This window comes from Ranitomeya variabilis, chromosome 3 (genome assembly GCF_051348905.1).
Source record: "Ranitomeya variabilis isolate aRanVar5 chromosome 3, aRanVar5.hap1, whole genome shotgun sequence".
Taxonomy (NCBI): domain Eukaryota; kingdom Metazoa; phylum Chordata; class Amphibia; order Anura; family Dendrobatidae; genus Ranitomeya; species Ranitomeya variabilis.
Genome location: NC_135234.1, coordinates 472935196 through 472953594, shown reverse-complemented (window position 1 = coordinate 472953594; position 18399 = coordinate 472935196). Strand labels below are relative to the sequence as shown.

The 18399-nt window shown below is 40.1% G+C and overlaps 1 protein-coding gene across 9 annotated transcripts in view; it reads left to right on the top strand.

Annotated features, from left to right (window-relative positions):
• DMD (dystrophin) overlaps positions 1 to 18399 on the top strand; it is a 3762639-nt gene that overhangs the window by 3680874 nt on the left and 63366 nt on the right. For all 9 annotated transcript variants that reach the window (XM_077296691.1, XM_077296689.1, XM_077296692.1 and 6 more), the window contains 4 exons: positions 2848 to 3014; positions 6684 to 6795; positions 8109 to 8245; positions 10144 to 10182. In XM_077296691.1, the coding sequence (XP_077152806.1) occupies positions 2848 to 3014; positions 6684 to 6795; positions 8109 to 8245; positions 10144 to 10182 (455 nt within the window). The remainder of the gene's footprint in view (positions 1 to 2847; positions 3015 to 6683; positions 6796 to 8108; positions 8246 to 10143; positions 10183 to 18399) is intronic.

Genomic DNA, 18399 nt, shown 5'->3' with positions numbered 1-18399 from the left:
CTCTTTGTGTTTCCTGGTTGCAAATGGAGACTGTTCTGCCAGAACAGCTGATCTCTGTTAAATCCATGAGAATTTGGCTGCAGCCAGCCCAAATATGTCATATCTGCTACTGAGATATGGGTTATTTAGTAGTTCTTCATACTGAAGATGATGGTCGCCAGTTATAAACACGAAGAGAAGTGGGAGACATGATTTCCACTATTATTATTATTTATTGTTATAGCGCCATTTATTCCATGGCGCTTTACATGTGTGGAGGGGTATAAATAATAAAAACAAGTACAATAATCTTAAACAATACAAGTCATAACTGGTACAGGAGGAGAGAGGACCCTGTCCGCGAGGGCTCACAATCTACAAGATACATTTATGGAATGTAATAATTATTAGCAGTGCGTTTATAATTGTGCTAGAATTTATTTTCATTGCATATGAAATGGGCATAAAACACAGCATTCCTGTGCATTTGTGGAAGAATATTGTGCTTTAGATGCGTTTTCTGTGTTTAAGGTTCCTGTCACATTGATCATGCTGTCCCATGTGCTGGAAAATGTTATAAAGGAGTTGCTAAGGAGATTGATATACTGTATAGATTAGTAGGATAAGTGCCTGTTCAATGTTCTTTTAAATCTTAAAGGGGTGTCCAGTACTTGGATAACCCTTTATGAAACCCTATCCCCTCTTGTAAAATAACACTTTTATACTCCCCTCCGGTACTGGCGCCATTCCAGTGGTGTCGGCACTGGCTCTCCCAGGGGACGGCATGACATTGTCATGTCTACAGCCAATCAGCACTGGCTTCTCTCTCCCCACATGCCAACATATAATGTACATCTGGAGGAGGTAAGAGTAGCAGTGCTCACTTCCTCTGGATGTATGTGATTTGTCCAAAGGCGTTGTGAGTGAAGCCTGGGCTGAGTGTTATGTCACTCCATCTCTGGGAGAGCCAGTGACAACACCGCTGGAACGGCGCCGGCAACGGAGCAAAGTATTACGGTATTTTGCAAGAGGAAATCTAGGGATTCAAAAGGGGTTGTCATAGTAGTGGACAATCTCTTTAACAAAATCCACAACACATGCACATAGTCTAGAAGTCTGTGCAGGCTCTCAACAGTTTTCAAGTTGAATACAGCTTCTAATATGGCGCTCATTGAGGTCTCTGAGGCCTCACTTTATCACTGAATAACTCTGTTCTAAAGAGTAGAGTTGAGCGAATTTGTTTGGATTTGGTTCCGAATACGATCGGCTGCGAATATTGTTTTTATATTCGTCGAACACAGCCGAACATCATTAGTCAATGGGAGTAGAAATTACCGAATATGTTCAGAACCAATCAACAAATATACATTCGACACGAATATAGAACCAATATGGAACAAATATGGCAAATTCAGATTCAGTGGCCGAATCCGAACATATTCGCTCAACTCTAATAAAGGGGCATACAAAAGATTATTTTTCTGTTAGTTTCCTATTGAATTGAACAGAAAATAAACTGAAGGCATTCTCCATCAGATGCCAAGTAAGGGTAAGGGGATTGCTTCTAGCCTAAAATACCTGTAATACGGTGCACCAAACAGTAGTACATGGAGTGCCGATGGCTACATACCATGGTGCTACAGTAACATTACACGTTGTGATACAGGCTTTTACTGTGGTTTAATTTTTGTTGCAACTTTTCATGTTTTTTCAGGTCTCAATTACATATTTTACTTTTGTTAAGACTCCTTAACCCTTTGTAGTTTCATACTTTTAAGGTTGAAAGTAGTCATAAATCCATTGAGTACCATTTATAACCCAATATGTTGATCCAAAGGTGGGCAAAAACCATCATGAGGAAGGTGTTAATTCCCTATATTAGGGGCATAATTCCTTTCTGACTTCACATATGGCAATCGGACTACTTCCCTGGATCAACGGTCCATTGTGGAATCTAATACCCAAAACCTGTAGTATTATATTTGTCAAGAAAACCTTCCAGACCCTCCTTGTAGTTTTCTTTTTTAGTGAATCAATGGTCATTGGGTTGTTTGGCAGCTAGAGGGCCTGTACAAGTCATTCTGCCTTGGCTAGGTTAGGTATTTAGATGCAGGACTAGTGTTAGAGCTGATCGTTTTCACTTGCTGGTGGTGCGTCTAGCTTTCACCATGTATTAGTCCATTATGGTTATGAGATTGGAAATAAGTGGGGTATAAGTGATGGTTTAGGGTATGAATAGAGTTAGACTGTCTCCGATTAGCGCCTTAATCTTATCTACCGCTTCTGTATGTATAATTTCTTAACTGAGACTTATTACTAAACACCTTGCAAGAATTTATTCACTCACTTGTGGCTGCCCCGTGGGATTTAACCAATTTCCTTAACACCAACACGTTGACACACAGGAGGCTGACTTTCATAGGAATACAATTAACCTACCAGTGTGTTTTTCTTAGAATGATAGCTGGTGTGTATATATAGGTGCATGCAATTTCTGAATTGGGTCATTTCAGGTCGTTCATTGCTGAAGACTGAATACTAAAAATGCTCTAAAATATAGATTAATGTTCCTTTAGCCAATTATATGTGGGAACTTGACAAAAATAAATGTTTATTTGTTGCGATTTGTGTGTTTTGTAGACATTTGGAAAGCATATTCTCTGATCTCATATTCATGTGTCAGACCAAAGCGAGATCACTGGCAGAAATCTAACTTTCACATCCTCTTAATTGTTAGGTTTTCACCAGGCTTTCTTGCAGCATTTAAGATTCCAACGTTGCCCCCATAATGGGGATTCTGCATTTTCTAAATTTATTAAATGTTTTCTGCTTTCATGTTTACAGCATATCTTGCATTTGATCTTACAGGCTAACAATAAGCCAGAAATTGAGGCAGCTTTGTTTCTTGATTGGATGAGGTTGGAGCCTCAGTCGATGGTTTGGCTACCGGTGCTTCACAGAGTTGCTGCGGCTGAAACTGCCAAACACCAAGCCAAGTGTAATATCTGTAAAGAATGTCCAATTATCGGTTTCAGGTAAGATGTCTTTGTATGAAGCAGATCTAGCTACCGTTTTTACACAGCAGGATTACAAAGTGCTAGACGTACCGTATATAAAAATAGCAAGGCGTAGATTTAGAAAATCACAAAGCCAAACATTCGTCATGAAAACATGACAAGACTTCCAGAGAGCCTGAAAAAAACTTGTAAACAGGTGACCCATCACTAGTCTGCTTTTGGTACCTGGTTTGTTTTCTTTCATTAATAGGAAAGTTTTTATTGTCTGACTACTAAATAAAGGAAAAAAAAAAGTATACCTACTCTTTGGCTGCGTTTTCACGAGTATTTGCTTTGTTTTTGATGATGCAGCACTTCTGCACCTTAGTTACATTAGGCTACTTGTAGGGGAGGGGGGTTGTGTGTATTCTTATTATATTTTTTACGCTGAAGTTTTTATTTTTCTTTCATACGTTATGATTTAAATAAAGCTCCTTTGTATTTTATATTTCCTTGACAAAACTCGATGCAGTCATGTGCGGCTTACATGCATTTTTAGGGTGTTTCTACAGCAGAAATGGCCTACAAATACATATGTAATTTTTACCTGTGGTTTTTCGACTGCTAATGCAGTTCTGTGAGGAAAATTTGCAAATAAAACACACAAAAACCATCTACATGCAAATGAAATTGAAATTTTGCGATTATAAAAAATAAAAATGTTTTCGTAATCCTATCCACCGACTCATATAAACTTGATTTCCTGTGATGGTTTTACCTCTTTAAAGGGTTGTACCACAAGGTTCATTTTAATCAATGGATATTGGAATGAAAGCAAGTTTCTACAATTGGATGTGTTCTCAAAGGGAGAACGCAAAAGAGTATACAGACATTACATCATGTGAATGCAGTAGTTTCTTTCTGTGAGGTAAAACATTTCACTGCCTGGTTTTAAACAAGTTTTACCTCACAGAAAGAATCAGCTGTCACCCTATGCTGTCTTGTCTGTCTCTTCCTTCCTCCCCTGCCGAGGAGCTGTGGTATGATCAGACCATGTTCATGTACAGTCAGACACAGCCATTAAACAGTACACAACATTTATAAGATTCTCAGCACAGGAACATTTTCTTTTTTTAAACGCTTCCAATTGTGGAAATAATTATTATTCCAAGATCTATTGATTAAGATGGACTTTGTGGGAAAACCCCTTCTAAGGTTATATTCATAAATGGTCGATTTCTTACCCCAGCATATCCCACCCCAATCGGTAAAAACTGCAAAGCTCACTGTTCAGACAAGCAATTTGAAACCAGAGACTTTGTGTGCCTTTAGCACATTTTTTTCATGTGTGTATATTTGGGATCCAGTGCCTGTATTTGCTGCCCTTGTCGGTGAGTTGTGATGGATACTTTGTACTCTATCTGCTGAAATGGAAGAGGAGGAAGATGATTTCCAGAACGTCCAGTAATGCCCTCCGCCTGGCCTGGTTGAATAACACGCTCGCTTGTTATCTTGTTATAGATAAAAAATGCATGTGCTTTACAAGAAACATTATTGACACAATCTTGTTTATATGATATATATGTACGGTCATCAGTAAAAAATCACTTCATACTGCTGCCCAGAGCAGTCCAACTTCATCAATTATGCATCCACTTTATTTTCTCTTCCTTCATATCCACTACCATGGATAATCCACCTCCATGTATTTCTGAAAGAAAACCTAAAGGAGAAAAAAAACATCTCAAAGCTACCTTGCAAACGCTCCATGTTCTATGGTTTGTAAACTTCTCTGTAGAATTCATACAAAATGCATTTACCCAATAGACTGTGAAATCATTACTACCTCTGAGAGAAAATGGCAGCTTTTTATTCACTCCCAGAGCATCGCGCAAAAATCCAGTAAGCACCTCGACTGTGCTAAAATCCGAAATAGAATTGTTCTCCGCAGACAAGTATGAAATGCACCATAAAATAGAACAGCAGGACAGGGCTTTTCAGCAACAGGTAATGAACATTACCGGGTGATGTACAATGATTTTAGCATGTAGAGTTGATCTTTGGGGACAATTGTTTATACTAGCCATGATTGACATCCCGATGTGTGCGCCATTGTGTAGGGGCGCTCATTCCACCCAACAAAGCTTTGTCATTCAGACGCCTAGTTTTGTACAGTCGATAAAGTACTCATTCACATCTAAACCACACGGCACGTCTGACTGGCTCCTAGGTCCAAAGTGCATTTGTAGAAAAGTATACTGAAGGGAAAAAGGAGAGGAAAAGAGGCCGACTCTGCTGGGCTCGTATCCAGAATATGTAGTGACGGTTGTGTGATTCTAGCCATATGTATGTACTGTATGTAGCTAGCTTTATAGAGTTTCTCAATATTTAACCACATCAGTTACCGGTCATTCCTATAATTTATATGGTGGGTGCATTCCTTATAGGTGTCACTGTGTAATACTTCAGTCATGGTACCCCCTCATCCTGTTTTGTTTTTTTTTTGGGGGGGGGGGTTTATTACCAATACAGATTATTTTGAGCTCTTTCTTTTCTGAGTATCCCTCTTCAATGCTTAAGTATTAATCATTATGATCCCTTATTAATTATATTGAATTATATTAAAATATTGAATTTCTGTTTAAATTCATTGATATATAAATTTGATATGTGCCAGTGGCTCGTGCTAACCATCTAATACCCTGGCCTGCCACATCATTGCATGGTTTCTGGTGTCAGGAGGAAAAATTGGACAAGCTGTTTACTGTGTCATTTTGTTATTTTCCTAGAGTTAATCACTTCCCAAGACGTATTATGTTGTCGGTGATCTCCCAGCTCCATAATACTAATTTCTAAAGTACATTTTTTATAGCTCGGCATAAAGTGTACAGTTTGCCCCTGCTCGGGCCAGGGATACTATTTTTTTATATTGTGCATGGTCCCATCTAAAGGGTTTATCCAGAATTTAAAAAAAAGAAAAAAGAAAAGGATTTGCTTAGTTAAAAAAAAGCAAAACAATCTTGTACAACCGCTATTAAATATGTATTTGATAAATAGTATTGTTTCAATGTAGTGAAAGTAGAGTCCATCAGTTGGCCAACCATGCTGGCACACTCATGAGTAGGCAACATAAATCCTTTTAAACCATAAGAAGATAATGTGCAGAAATCTGAAAGCAGAGGGCTTATTTTTTGTTATCTGTGGACTTTCCAACATCCAATGTAACAGCCCTAATACACACCTCAACATTGAAATGGCAACACCAAGAAGGAATAGTTGTAAAAATTATGGAAATGACAGGATCAATAGATATGTTAATTATATGCAAATGATAAAAAAAAGTGGAAACACAACATCTCGATTTATTCAGTTTTGAGTATGAGCGCAGAATTTAACAGACTTGCATACATACCTTTGCTGCTATAATGAGGCTATTGTAAGATTGTCCAACGAATCTTCTGCCACTCTGAATGCACTTGGGCACCAAATTACCAAGATCCCCTGCCTGTCAGCTCCCTTTTTTAATTTCCGACCAACAATGTCCCAAATGTGCTCGATACTGGAGACAATGCAAATTAAATGTTGAGACTTGTATTATGTTTCCTCAGAAACTTGAAAAAATTCTACTTTGAATGTAATAGTATTTATTTTATTCTGAACATATATTTTAATTTATTTTTTAATTTTTTATTTTTTTTTATCTTTTAGGTACAGAAGTTTAAAGCACTTTAACTATGACATCTGCCAAAGCTGCTTCTTTTCTGGCCGAGTTGCAAAAGGACACAAAATGCACTATCCAATGGTGGAATATTGCACTCCTGTACGTCTATGATCTTGTTTTTTTCCCTATAAATATATACCCACTCACTTTACTTAATAGCACCTTTTCCATTAATCCTTATGATTAGTTCCCATTCATCCATTTAGGAGGGATGAGTGCGTAGCTGTAGTTCAGCCCTGTTGATAGACAGCATAAGCAAATTGATTACATGATTCCAACTAATTTACAGTAGACAAGACCGCTATTACCAGATCGGCTGAAAGTCTTCTGATGTGTATTGTGACTCTTCATCAAACCTAAATGTGGATTAAATTCTCATCAATACTGGGCTACACAGCAGCACATACAGTAGGAATTCTCTCAGTAAGGGTCCAATCAGACATCCGTAAACATCTGACCACAATGCACAGTGTGGCCAGCAGCTCTTCCAACCCAAGCGTGACTGCTTCATAGAAATATATGATGCTGTCACGCTCTGGTTGGGAGTTGCGCCTGCCTCCTAGTGCATTGCTGTCTGATCTCAGTCCAATTTATTTGGTTGTCTGAATGCATCGTAAATGTTGTAGCATGCTTTGCCTCCAGGTGGAACTAGATCACACCATGGAAAATTTTCCATGTGACTGCGCTAATTTCTGTCTTTTTCCATGCCTTGCCTACATATTCTTCACACATAACCCAAACCCACAGATTTTACATTTGGGCACTACCGAAACTTGCTTTTGATGGCACTTGGGAGATTTTTACTTTGTAGAAGCCTTCCAGACGTTTCAGGAGAGTTGTCAAATATGTGTTTTGGCTAAAATAAGTAAATCTTGACGTTGCGAAGCAGGCCTCTTTTAAGAAAAGGATTGAACTGCCCAGCAAATTAAATGATGTGGTTCACGATTTTACTGAAAGCCTGTTAAAAGAAAAGATCTCTAGCGCTATTATCATGAATGCTCCACTCTTAGCTAGTTTCAGGTTGAATGACTAAAAATGGATGTTGACGCCAGGTTCTTTATTTTGCTCGGTGTTTTTTGGCTTCAGTAAACTGCAATCCATGACTGAATTTAGCTTTGAACTTTTAAAGTACAATAAGAGGGACTAAGAAATGCTAAGTCCCATTGTCATAAGCCACTAAATAAAGGTAGGTGCCAAGCGCTTCCTGTAAAACATTTAATACCTGAATGCCTACTTTATCACGGAGAATGCCAAGCAGAATTATAAATCCATTGCAGGATTTGTTTTCTTTTTTTGACACGGTTGCTACTCCACTGCTGTGTGCTTTTCAAAGCATCGCCACAGTTTTCCTGTGTACTGTTTAATTCATGCTATCAGGAGCCACATCCACAAAGAGATTTGTTTGCTTTCAGACTACATCTGGAGAAGATGTACGCGACTTTGCAAAGGTTTTGAAGAATAAATTCAGGACAAAAAGATATTTTGCAAAACACCCAAGAATGGGTTATCTTCCCGTTCAAACTGTCCTAGAGGGAGACAACATGGAAACGTGAGTACTTGCCACTTGGCTTGCATACGAAATGCCTCTCATCTTCCTCTCGTGTTTTTTTTTTTTTTTTTTTATTTAAGACATGCCATTTTGTTTTGTTTTTTTGTTCTAGGAAACACAAGCTGATGTGACTTAAACCAACATTTGTATTTCACATGCATACCTCACGATATTAAATACTAGCCAACACAAGAATAATAGTGCTGAGGGTTGGGTGCTTCTGTTGAAGACCGTTGAGCCATAATTTTCTACCATTTTTTTTTAGTATGGTGTTAACCAGTATCTGCACAGTACTCCTTAAAAGGCATGCAGCATGTTGGGGTACATGACACATGCTACCCATTTAATTACACACCTGGCATCCAAGACCGCCCATTAAGATTTTGGTGTATTTAATGGCAAAAATAGGGTGAAAATAAAGATATGCTCCATATTAGTAAGGGTATGTTTTCACGTGGCGTAATACATCAGGATTTGCTTCGGATTGGACGCTGCGTACATCCGCAGCGTCCAATCTGCAGCGTCCAGATATCACAGCATAGTGGAGGGGATTTTATGAAATCCCGTCTCCACTATGTGCACACAGCCACATCCGGCGGCCCTGCGTGTACGCACATGCGGTGCATCTTTCTAGACCGCAGCATGTCTATCTTGCGGAGATGCTCAGTCTCCACAAGATAAATAACACAGTCTATGAATGTGATGCGGTGATTCCGGATGTGTTCGTTTAACACATCCGGAATCACTGCGTGTACAACAGGGGACTGAGCTTTGGGTATCCGCTGCGTCCAGAGCACTGCAATTCCTGACTGTGGAAGCATAGCATAACTTGTTCCCTAGGGTATTACTAATATCCTATATTATCCATGCAGCTTTTTGGCTCAAAGATTGAGGTCCCCTAATATGACTTCCATATGCACTAAAAAGGTATCTGGTAAGGAATTCTTTTCATGAGACATTGCCTTTAAATTTTAGTCTCAAGCCACTTTTGTAGACATTGGAGCCCCAAAAATGAAGAATTACATTTGCTAAGAATGTCACTTATGCTTTGCTATGAATAGGTAAATGCATACATTAGATGATTAAAGAGTGCATAATAATATGGAGGAGTTCCATACTATTCTACAGTTAGAAAATGTGAATTGTGCCTTTCATTCTCATGCTCGGCATTACTTCGAATTCCTCTTCCTGTTATCTTGTATAATTGCCAAGTGTTAATTCTTTAATAAGTATCAAAATAACTAAGAGCCCTATTGCTCGCTACTATAACAAGTAGCAGGTATGATGTTGATAAAGCATTCATGTGTAATGTGATTAGATCTTATTTCCATGGTCTCCTTCAATATTGGCTTAATGTACACCATGCTAAACCGTTTCTAATCTAAAGAGTATTTAATCATGGCGATATCAGACACAAAGCAGGTGCAAATGTGAAACTGTTTGCTGCCCCATCTGCCAAGAAGATAACATTTAACATGAATAGTTTAGAAAACCTCCTGTTGATCGCAGAGTTCCAGGAGGAGGGTGATCTCTCAATAATGCCATCTGTCCTGTTGCTTGCATGGATTCCCAATGTCCTCATACACAGTAAAACAATAGCGAAGCAAAAAACCTATTACATATACACATTCTACAATGTTTACCATGAATAAATGTTTAACAGAAAATGGCATTCTCCTTACTCATTACAAAATTCAGTGCAAAGATCCATTTTTGCTTTCCAGGTATTTGATTTTTCATGTACAGGTTCAGCTTGTATTTCAAAATTTTCGATATGTATGTATGCAAAATTTTTTGCATTGGCTGCTTTAATTGTCATTCGTGTTGATGTCATAAACCTCATTCCATTTTTCTGTTTTTCTGCTCTTTCTCTTCACCTCCTCATTTTTGTCTTTCAGTCCTGTTACACTGATCAACTTCTGGCCAGTAGATTCTGCGTGAGTATTTTTTTTTGTTTGTGCTACTGCTGTTGCTGTTGCCTCCATGTGTGCTAATTACATCACTTTTCTTTTATCCATGAATTCATTTTCATTTTCTTTTGAACCTCTACGTTTGTGATGAGATGCAATAAGAAATAAAAAGTACTAGATAGTTGGATAAAAAATTGATAGGAGATTAAGAAGTGAACATAGACTCTCACCAGTTTACCATCAAATTAGTCAGTATGGGGTAACCACACTATAAGCTGAGCCTTCTTTTGATTCCTGTAACTGTTTAGTCCATAAGTAAACCATTCCTACAGTTAGGGTACTGTCACACTCTGCAACTTTCCAACGGTCACGACCAGCGATACGATCTGGCCGTGATCGTTGGAAAGTCGTTGTGTGGTCGCTGGGGAGCTGTCACACAGACAGCTCTCCAGCGACCAACGATGCCGAGGGCCCGGGTAACCAGGGTAAACATCGGGTTACTAAGCGCCGGGCCGCGCTTAGTAACCCGATGTTTACCCTGGTTACCATCGTAAAAGTAAAAAAAACAAAAACGTACATACTCACATTCCGGTGTCCGTCAGGTCCCTTGCAGTCTGCTTCCCGCTGAGTGCCGCCGTAAAGTGAAAGCAGATCACAGCGGTGACGTCACCGCTGTGCTCTGCTTACTTTCCGGCCGGCAGTCAGTCAGAGCGGGAAGCAGACTGCAAGGGACCTGACGGACACCGGAATGTGAGTATGTACTGTTTTTTTTTTTTTTTACTTTTACGATGGTAACCAGGGTTAACATCGGGTTACTAAGCGCGGCCCTGCGCTTAGTAACCCGATGTTTACCCTGGTTACAAGCGAACGCATCGTTGGATCGGTGTCACACACACCGATCCAACGATGACAGCGGGAGATCCAGCGACGAAAGAAAGTTCCAAACGATCTGCTACGACGTACGATTCTCAGCAGGGTCCCTGATCGCTGCTGCGTGTCAGACACACCGATATCGTATGGATATCGCTGGAACGTCACGGATCGTACCGTCGTAGCGACAAAAGTGCCACTGTGAGACAGTACCCTTAAGCGAGACAAAGATACACAGGTAGCTTTGGTATCGAGATAAGTAACAACACTCATGCTTTAATGCAATTGTTTAATGCAGATTTTGATAGCAATGCAAGTGCTGGATTTTCCACTCCTTTTAAGAGAACTTCAGGCTTTGGCTTAAAGAGAACCTATCACAAGGTCAAAATTCGGCAGTTTTTGGTCTTATTTAATTCCTGCTGTTCTCATGAATATTCTTTTTTTTTTTTTCCTCTTAAATCCGCCATACATTTATAGAGACATGGGCCTTTAAATTTGCTAATTTTTATGGTCCCTATCATGGTGGGGGTGGCTCACAAAGTAATAATACAGAGTTGCCTAAGAACATGCGCCCAGGGAATCCTGTGCACCATGATCCCTTAGCACCAAGTAAAAAGACGCATTTCTCTGCAAACGTATGGTGGATTAAAATAAATAAAACCAGAATACTTAGGGGAACATGAAGAATAAAGTAAGAACTGGCACCTGGTGACGGGTCCTCTTTAAATTCAGAAAAATTGCTCGTGTTTGAAAAAAAATAAATAAAAGGTATGTTTACAATTGATGTAAATCTGAAGTGCAAGTTGGAAAATGCAATTTGTAATATTTTAATAGGTTACTCAAATACTGGCATATACAGTTGGGTCATAAATATTTGGACAGTGACACAAGTTTTGCCATTTTAGCGCTTTACCAAAACATATTAAAGATAGTTATATAATCAATATGGGCTTATAGTGCAGACTCTCGGCTTTAATTTAAGGATATCCTTGGAGCAAAGGTTTAGGAATTACAGCCCTTTAATAAGTACAAATAAGGGACCAAATGTAATTAGACAATCATCTCAAAGTACTTTAATGAGTTGTTACCTCTTTAATCCTTCCTCAATTAAGCGGGTAAAGGTTTGGAGCTGATTACAGATGTTGCATTTGCAAGCTGTTGCTGTGAACCCACAACATGTGGGCAAAGGAGCTCTCAGTGGAAGAGAAACAGACAATCATTAGGCTGAAAAAAGAAATCCATCAGCGAAAAATAGAAATGTTAGGAGTGGCCAAATCGGCAGTTTGGTACAATTTGCAAAAAAAGGGGAGCACACTGGTGAGCTTGGGAACTCAAACAGCCCCTGGACAACCACAGAAGACAACAGAGGTGGATGATCGTGGAATGCTTTCCATGGTGAAAAAAAAACATCACAATGTCCACCCAAGTGCAAAAAATGTTCTAGGGAGTAGCTATTTTCAGTATCTAAGTCTACCATAAAGAAAAGACTTTATAAGAGCAAATTCAGGGGGTTCATCACAAGGTGCAAAACTTTAATCAGCCTTAGAAATGGAAATGCAAGATTAGACTTTGCCACTAAACCTCTACAGAAGCCAGCCCAGTTCTGGAAATGCATAATTTGGAATGATGGGAATAAGAAAGTTTGGAGAAGGCTTGGAATTGCTGATGTTTCAAAACACACCATATCCTCTGTAAAACATGGTGGAGGCAGTGTGATGGCATTGGCATGCATGCCATCCAATGGTACTGGGTTCATAGTGTTTATTGATGTGACTGCATACAGAAGCAGCTGATATTTCGGAAGTGTACAGGGCAAAACTTTCTGCTCAAATAAATGGCGCAGGATTGTTTGGGCAATGCTTCATGGTACACATGGACAATGACCCAAAACGCACTGCAAAATCAACCCAGGAGGTTTTTTTTTTAAGGCAAAAGAGTGGAATATTCTGCAATGTCCGAGTCAGTCACTACATGTCAACTGCATCAAGCATGTGTCACATGCTTAAGACAAAGGTTAAAGGGAATCTGTCAGTAGGTTATCGCTATCTCATCTGAGAGCAGCATGATGTAGACAAAAAGATGTATCATTTAGATACTGGGTGCAGCCATTCTGACAGAATTTTTAGATTTAGCAGTGCAGCAGAGCTGAGAATGGTAACCCCACCTCCGCTAGATAAGTGGGCAGACAGTGAACTGCTTATCACCTTTAAGGGTGAAAGACCCACAAACAAGCAACAACTGAAGTCAGCTGCAGTAAAGGCCTGACAAATCATCACAAAGGAGTACACCTAGCGTTTGGTGATGTCCATGGCTTCCAGACTTCAGGCAGTCATTGCCTGTAAAGGATTCTCTACAAAGTATTAAAAATAAACAGTTTTTTTATAGTAAAGTTACCGTATATACTCGAGTATAAGTCGAGATTTTCAGCCCCAAACAATGGGCTGAAAGTGCCCCTCTCGGCTTATACTCGAGTCATGGAAGGCGGGGGGGTCGGCGGGTGAGGGGGATCGACGCCTGTCAAATACTCATCTGCTCCCAGCGCTCCTGGCGCGGTCCCCACATGTCCCAAGGTCTTCGGGCGCAGCGGCTTCTTCCCCTGTTCAGCGGTCACTGGTACCGCTCTTTAAAGTTATGAATATGAACTCCACTCCCATATGGGTGGAGCCGCATATTCATTACTGTAATGAGTGGTGCCACGTGACCGCTCACTACAGGAAGAAGCTGCCGCTCCCGGAGATGTGGGACATGCAGGGACCGCGCCGGGAGCAGGTGAGTATGTCATATTCACCTTTCCGCGTTCCACCGGCGCTCCGTCTTCTGCGTCCTCTGCAGTGACTGTTCAGGTCAGAGGGCACGATGACGTATTAGTGTGCACGCTGCCCTCTGTCTGAACAGTCAGTGCAGAGAGACGGGACGCTGAGGAGCAGCGGGCGCGGCGAGAGGAGAGTATGTCTTTTTTTTTTTTTTTTTTTTTAGTGCAGCAGCAGCATTACATGTGGCACAATGCTATATGGAGCATCTATGGGGCCATAAAGAACTGCATGGAGCATGATATGGGGCATTTATGGGGCCATAACTGCATGGAGCATTATATGGGGCATCTATAGGGCCATAAAGAACTGCATGGAGCATTATATGGAACATCTATGGGGCCATAACTGCATGGAGCATTATATGGAGCATCTATGGGGCCATAAAGAACTGCATAAAGCATTATATGGGGCATCTATGGGGCTATAACTGCGTGGAGCATTATATGGGGCATCTATGGGGCCATAAAGAACTGCATAAAGCATTATATGGGGCATCTATGGGGCATCTATGGGGCCATAACTGCATGGAGCATTATATGGGGCATCTATGGGGCCATAAAGAACTGCATGGAGCATTATATGGAGCATTACATGGGGCCATAAAGAACTGCATGGAGCATCTATGGGGCCATAAAGAACTGCATGGAGCATTATATGGAGCATCTATGGGGCCATAACTGCATGGAGCATTATATGGGGCATCTATGGGGCCATAAAGAACTGCATGGAGCATTATATGGGGCATCTATGGGGCCATAACTGCATGGAGCATTATATGGAGCATCTATGGGGCCATAAAGAACTGCATGGGGCATCTATGGGGCCATAAGTGCATGGAGCATTATATGGGGCATCTATGAGGCCATAAAGAACTGCATGGAGCATTATATGGAGCATTTTTGGGGTCATAACTGCATGGAGCGTTATATGGAGCATCTATGGGGACATAACTGCATGGAGCATTATATGGGGCATCTATGGGGCCATAAAGAACTGCATGGAGCATTATATGGGGCATCTATGGGGCCATAATGAACTGCATGGAGCATTATATGGAGCATTACATGGGGCCATAAAGAACTGCATGGAGCATTATATGGGGCCTATTTTGTATGGAGCATTATATGGGGCTCCTGATTCAATATGGATATTCAAAGAGACTTAACCTACTGATGTCTCAATTAATTTTACTTTTATTGGTATCTATTTTTATTTTTGACATTTACCGGTAGCTGCTGCATTTTCCACCCTAGGCTTATACTTGAGTCAATAAGTTTTCCCAGTTTTTTGTTGCAAAATTAGGGGGTCGGCTTATACTCGAGTATATACGGTAATTTGTCCAGTTAGTTTTGAGCCTCTGAAATGAGGAAGCTTTGTAGAAAAATCATTGAAATTCCTAAATGTTTCACAATATATTTTTGTTCAACCTCTTTAATAAAACCTGGATGTCTACACTTCAATTGCATCTCAGTTGTTTCATTTTAAATCCAAAATAGTGGCATGTAGAAGCCAAATCACGAAATATGGTCACTGTCCAAATATTTCTGGACCTAACTCTAGTAGTTTTTATAACGGATTATAGATGACCGTTACCTTTGTAGAAGAGGGATTTTGAGATTTTGGGATTCCATTGAATGTATCAAACAATTTCAGCATGTTTGCCTCTGTAATGATTTACAGAAACTGGCATCCATCGAGATACTAATAACTAGGGTCTCGGAACTCCAGAGCCTTCCATAACCTTGCTAGGTAATGTAGCTGAAGATTGTTAACAGACTTTGAATTGAGGGGCAGAATCTTCCCATTGATGGCAATTGTCTTGAATAAATGAGGAGGCCTTAATACCTGTTACTTCAACACCATTTTGCTAGTTGTTTAGTTATGTTATGTATGAACATCAAATGAATTTCTAAGACTTTTTAGAAATGTACCAAACAGAAGGGATCATTATAAAATAAAGAAATGAAAGAAGTATTAACCGCTGATGCTGTATGGCTCACAACTAGGACCGGTGCAAGTCACGTGTCCCTGCAGTAATCAGTGACCTCAGTGGTCAGGTGACTCTGTGGATGGAACATCATCACTTCCTGTCCAAGGGGCTCAAGCACTTCTTTTGATATTTTATAACAATCTCTTCCTTCTGTCCAATGTTGAAAAACGTGAAAACCCCTTTTAAGCCCTGGTCTATAAAGAGAGGCATCAGCATGGTTTGATAGGTTGTTCTTCTGATCCATTGAGGTCAGAATAACTTCTAAGATTAACTTTGTAGCGTTGATTTGTTTGACAGCATATGGTATACAAGGTGTTTTGAAGTAAAACTGGAAAATGTCAAGCTGTAGGTGCCAATGTCAATGAAAACGAAATGCTGGCATATTCAGCATTTTTTCTTGAACACCCAACCCTGTGATTCCACTGTATTCATTGAACCTATCATTGTACATATTGAGGATCATCAAGAGAATGAATTGCCTTTCAGCTCGTGGCTCAAGCACCCATGTATAAAACTGCACAAAGTTTCATGAGCTTGCACAAGGAATTATTAGACTACTGCAGGCTTAATAGGTTTTGTCAGAGAAATAGATCTCCTTGGTAAAGGGTGTAAAGAATGCAAATTGAAAGGGCTCTCAGAAACACGGGCAATGCAAATTAAACTAATGTCTATGTGACCTGTATTTGTTATGCCCCAGCGTGTAACAGGAGAGCAGGGAAAGATCTGCCATGCTATAGGGTACATAAATTCCTCCACTGAAATATGAGAATGCATGTTGTATTTTATATGCTGGCTGCATGCTTAGAACTAATGCTATCTAACCACTGCAAACTATTTGCTGTGATAATTATGGAACGCAGACTGAACGGAAGAGATTTGCATTCTAGCATAAACTCATGCATATTACCGCTCTGTTTCTTAGCATAAATTCTCACATTTTTATGTAAACAGGCAACATGCCATAAATTAACTAAGTAAATATGCAGTACTGTAAATGGAAGCAATCAGGTGTTTTACAGAGGTTTTCCTTGCTTTGTTAAATTTTAACAAATTACTCTTACTTAACTATCTGTTCTCCATCTCTGAAAGTAAAGGCGCCTCTAAGGACAGCTGGCTACACAGTCAAATGTCCTATTATTCTTTGCCACTCCTTGTATCAGGGAATTAATGAGATTAATCAGCTTGTGGAACATAATGAGATTAATAAAGAGAAATGGCTCCATTTTTAGGGTACGTGTAATGCAAAATAACGCTCATCTCACAGCCTGTTGTATAAGATGGTTGACAACTAAAATGTCAAATCCCCCATTCCCACATTCAATTAATTTCTGTGTAAGCTGGAACAAACAGATAAGAACTGAAATGGTACTGATATTGTATGTACTGGAAGTTTTTCCTTTCTATATTGTTGTACTGTTATTTAAATTTCTATATTTTAATTAGACTACATAAGCCATTCTATTGGTTTTTTTTGGCTTTGTCTTGGGTTTTCTTTTCTGTAAAATTCCATATATTAGCATTTTATAGCCCATTCCTCCAGTTTCTGTTCAACTAAGTTGTCAAAAGGTGTAGTCAGAATGGTACAGTATAGAGTTACATCATTACTACACCACAAATAAACCTTGGTGTACAACAATTTAAGTTTTTTATTTTATTTTTAAAAACATAAACCCCCGATATATCAAGACTGGTGTATTTTCATGTCAATCATGATGAATGGTGCTGTAGAGTAATATATGCCAAATTTATTAACCCCTTTCTGCCATTGGACGTACGGTACTATTCCGTCCATGTGGGGTGGGCCCTACTTCCCAAGGACAGAATAGTACGTCCAGCACGATCGACCGCGCTCACGGGGGGAGCGCGGCCGGGTGTCAGCTGACTATCGCAGCTGACATCCGGCACTGTGCCAGGAGCGGTCACGGACCACCCCCGGCACATTAACCCCCGGCACACCGCGATCAAACATGATCGCGGTGTGCCGGCGGTATAGGGAAGCATCGCGCAGGGAGGGGGCTCCCTGCGTGCTTCCCTGAGACCCCCACAGCAACGCGATGTGATCGCGTTGCTCCGAAGGTCTCCTACCTCCTTCCTCGCTGCAGGTCCCGGATCCAAGATGGCCGCGGCATCCGGGTCCTGCAGGGAGGGAGGTGGCTTACCGAGTGCCTGCTCAGTGCAGGCGCTGGTAAGCCTGCTTTGCTCTAAGTCAGATAGGTGATCTGACAGAGTGCTATGCAAACTGTCAGATCACCGATCTGTGATGTCCCCCCCTGGGACAAAGTAAAAAAGTTAAAAAAAAAATGTCCACGTGTGTAAAAAAAAAAAATAAAAATAAAAAAAAAATTCCTAAATAAATAAAAAAAATAATAATTATTCCCATAAATACATTTCTTTATCTAAATTAAAAAAAAATCAAACAATAAAAGTACACATATTTAGTATCGCCGCATCCGTAACGACCCCACCTATAAAGCTGTCCCACTAGTTAACCCCTTCAATGAACACCGTAAAAAAAAAAAGGCAAAAAACGCTTTATTCTCATACCGCCAAACAAAAAGTGGAATAACACGT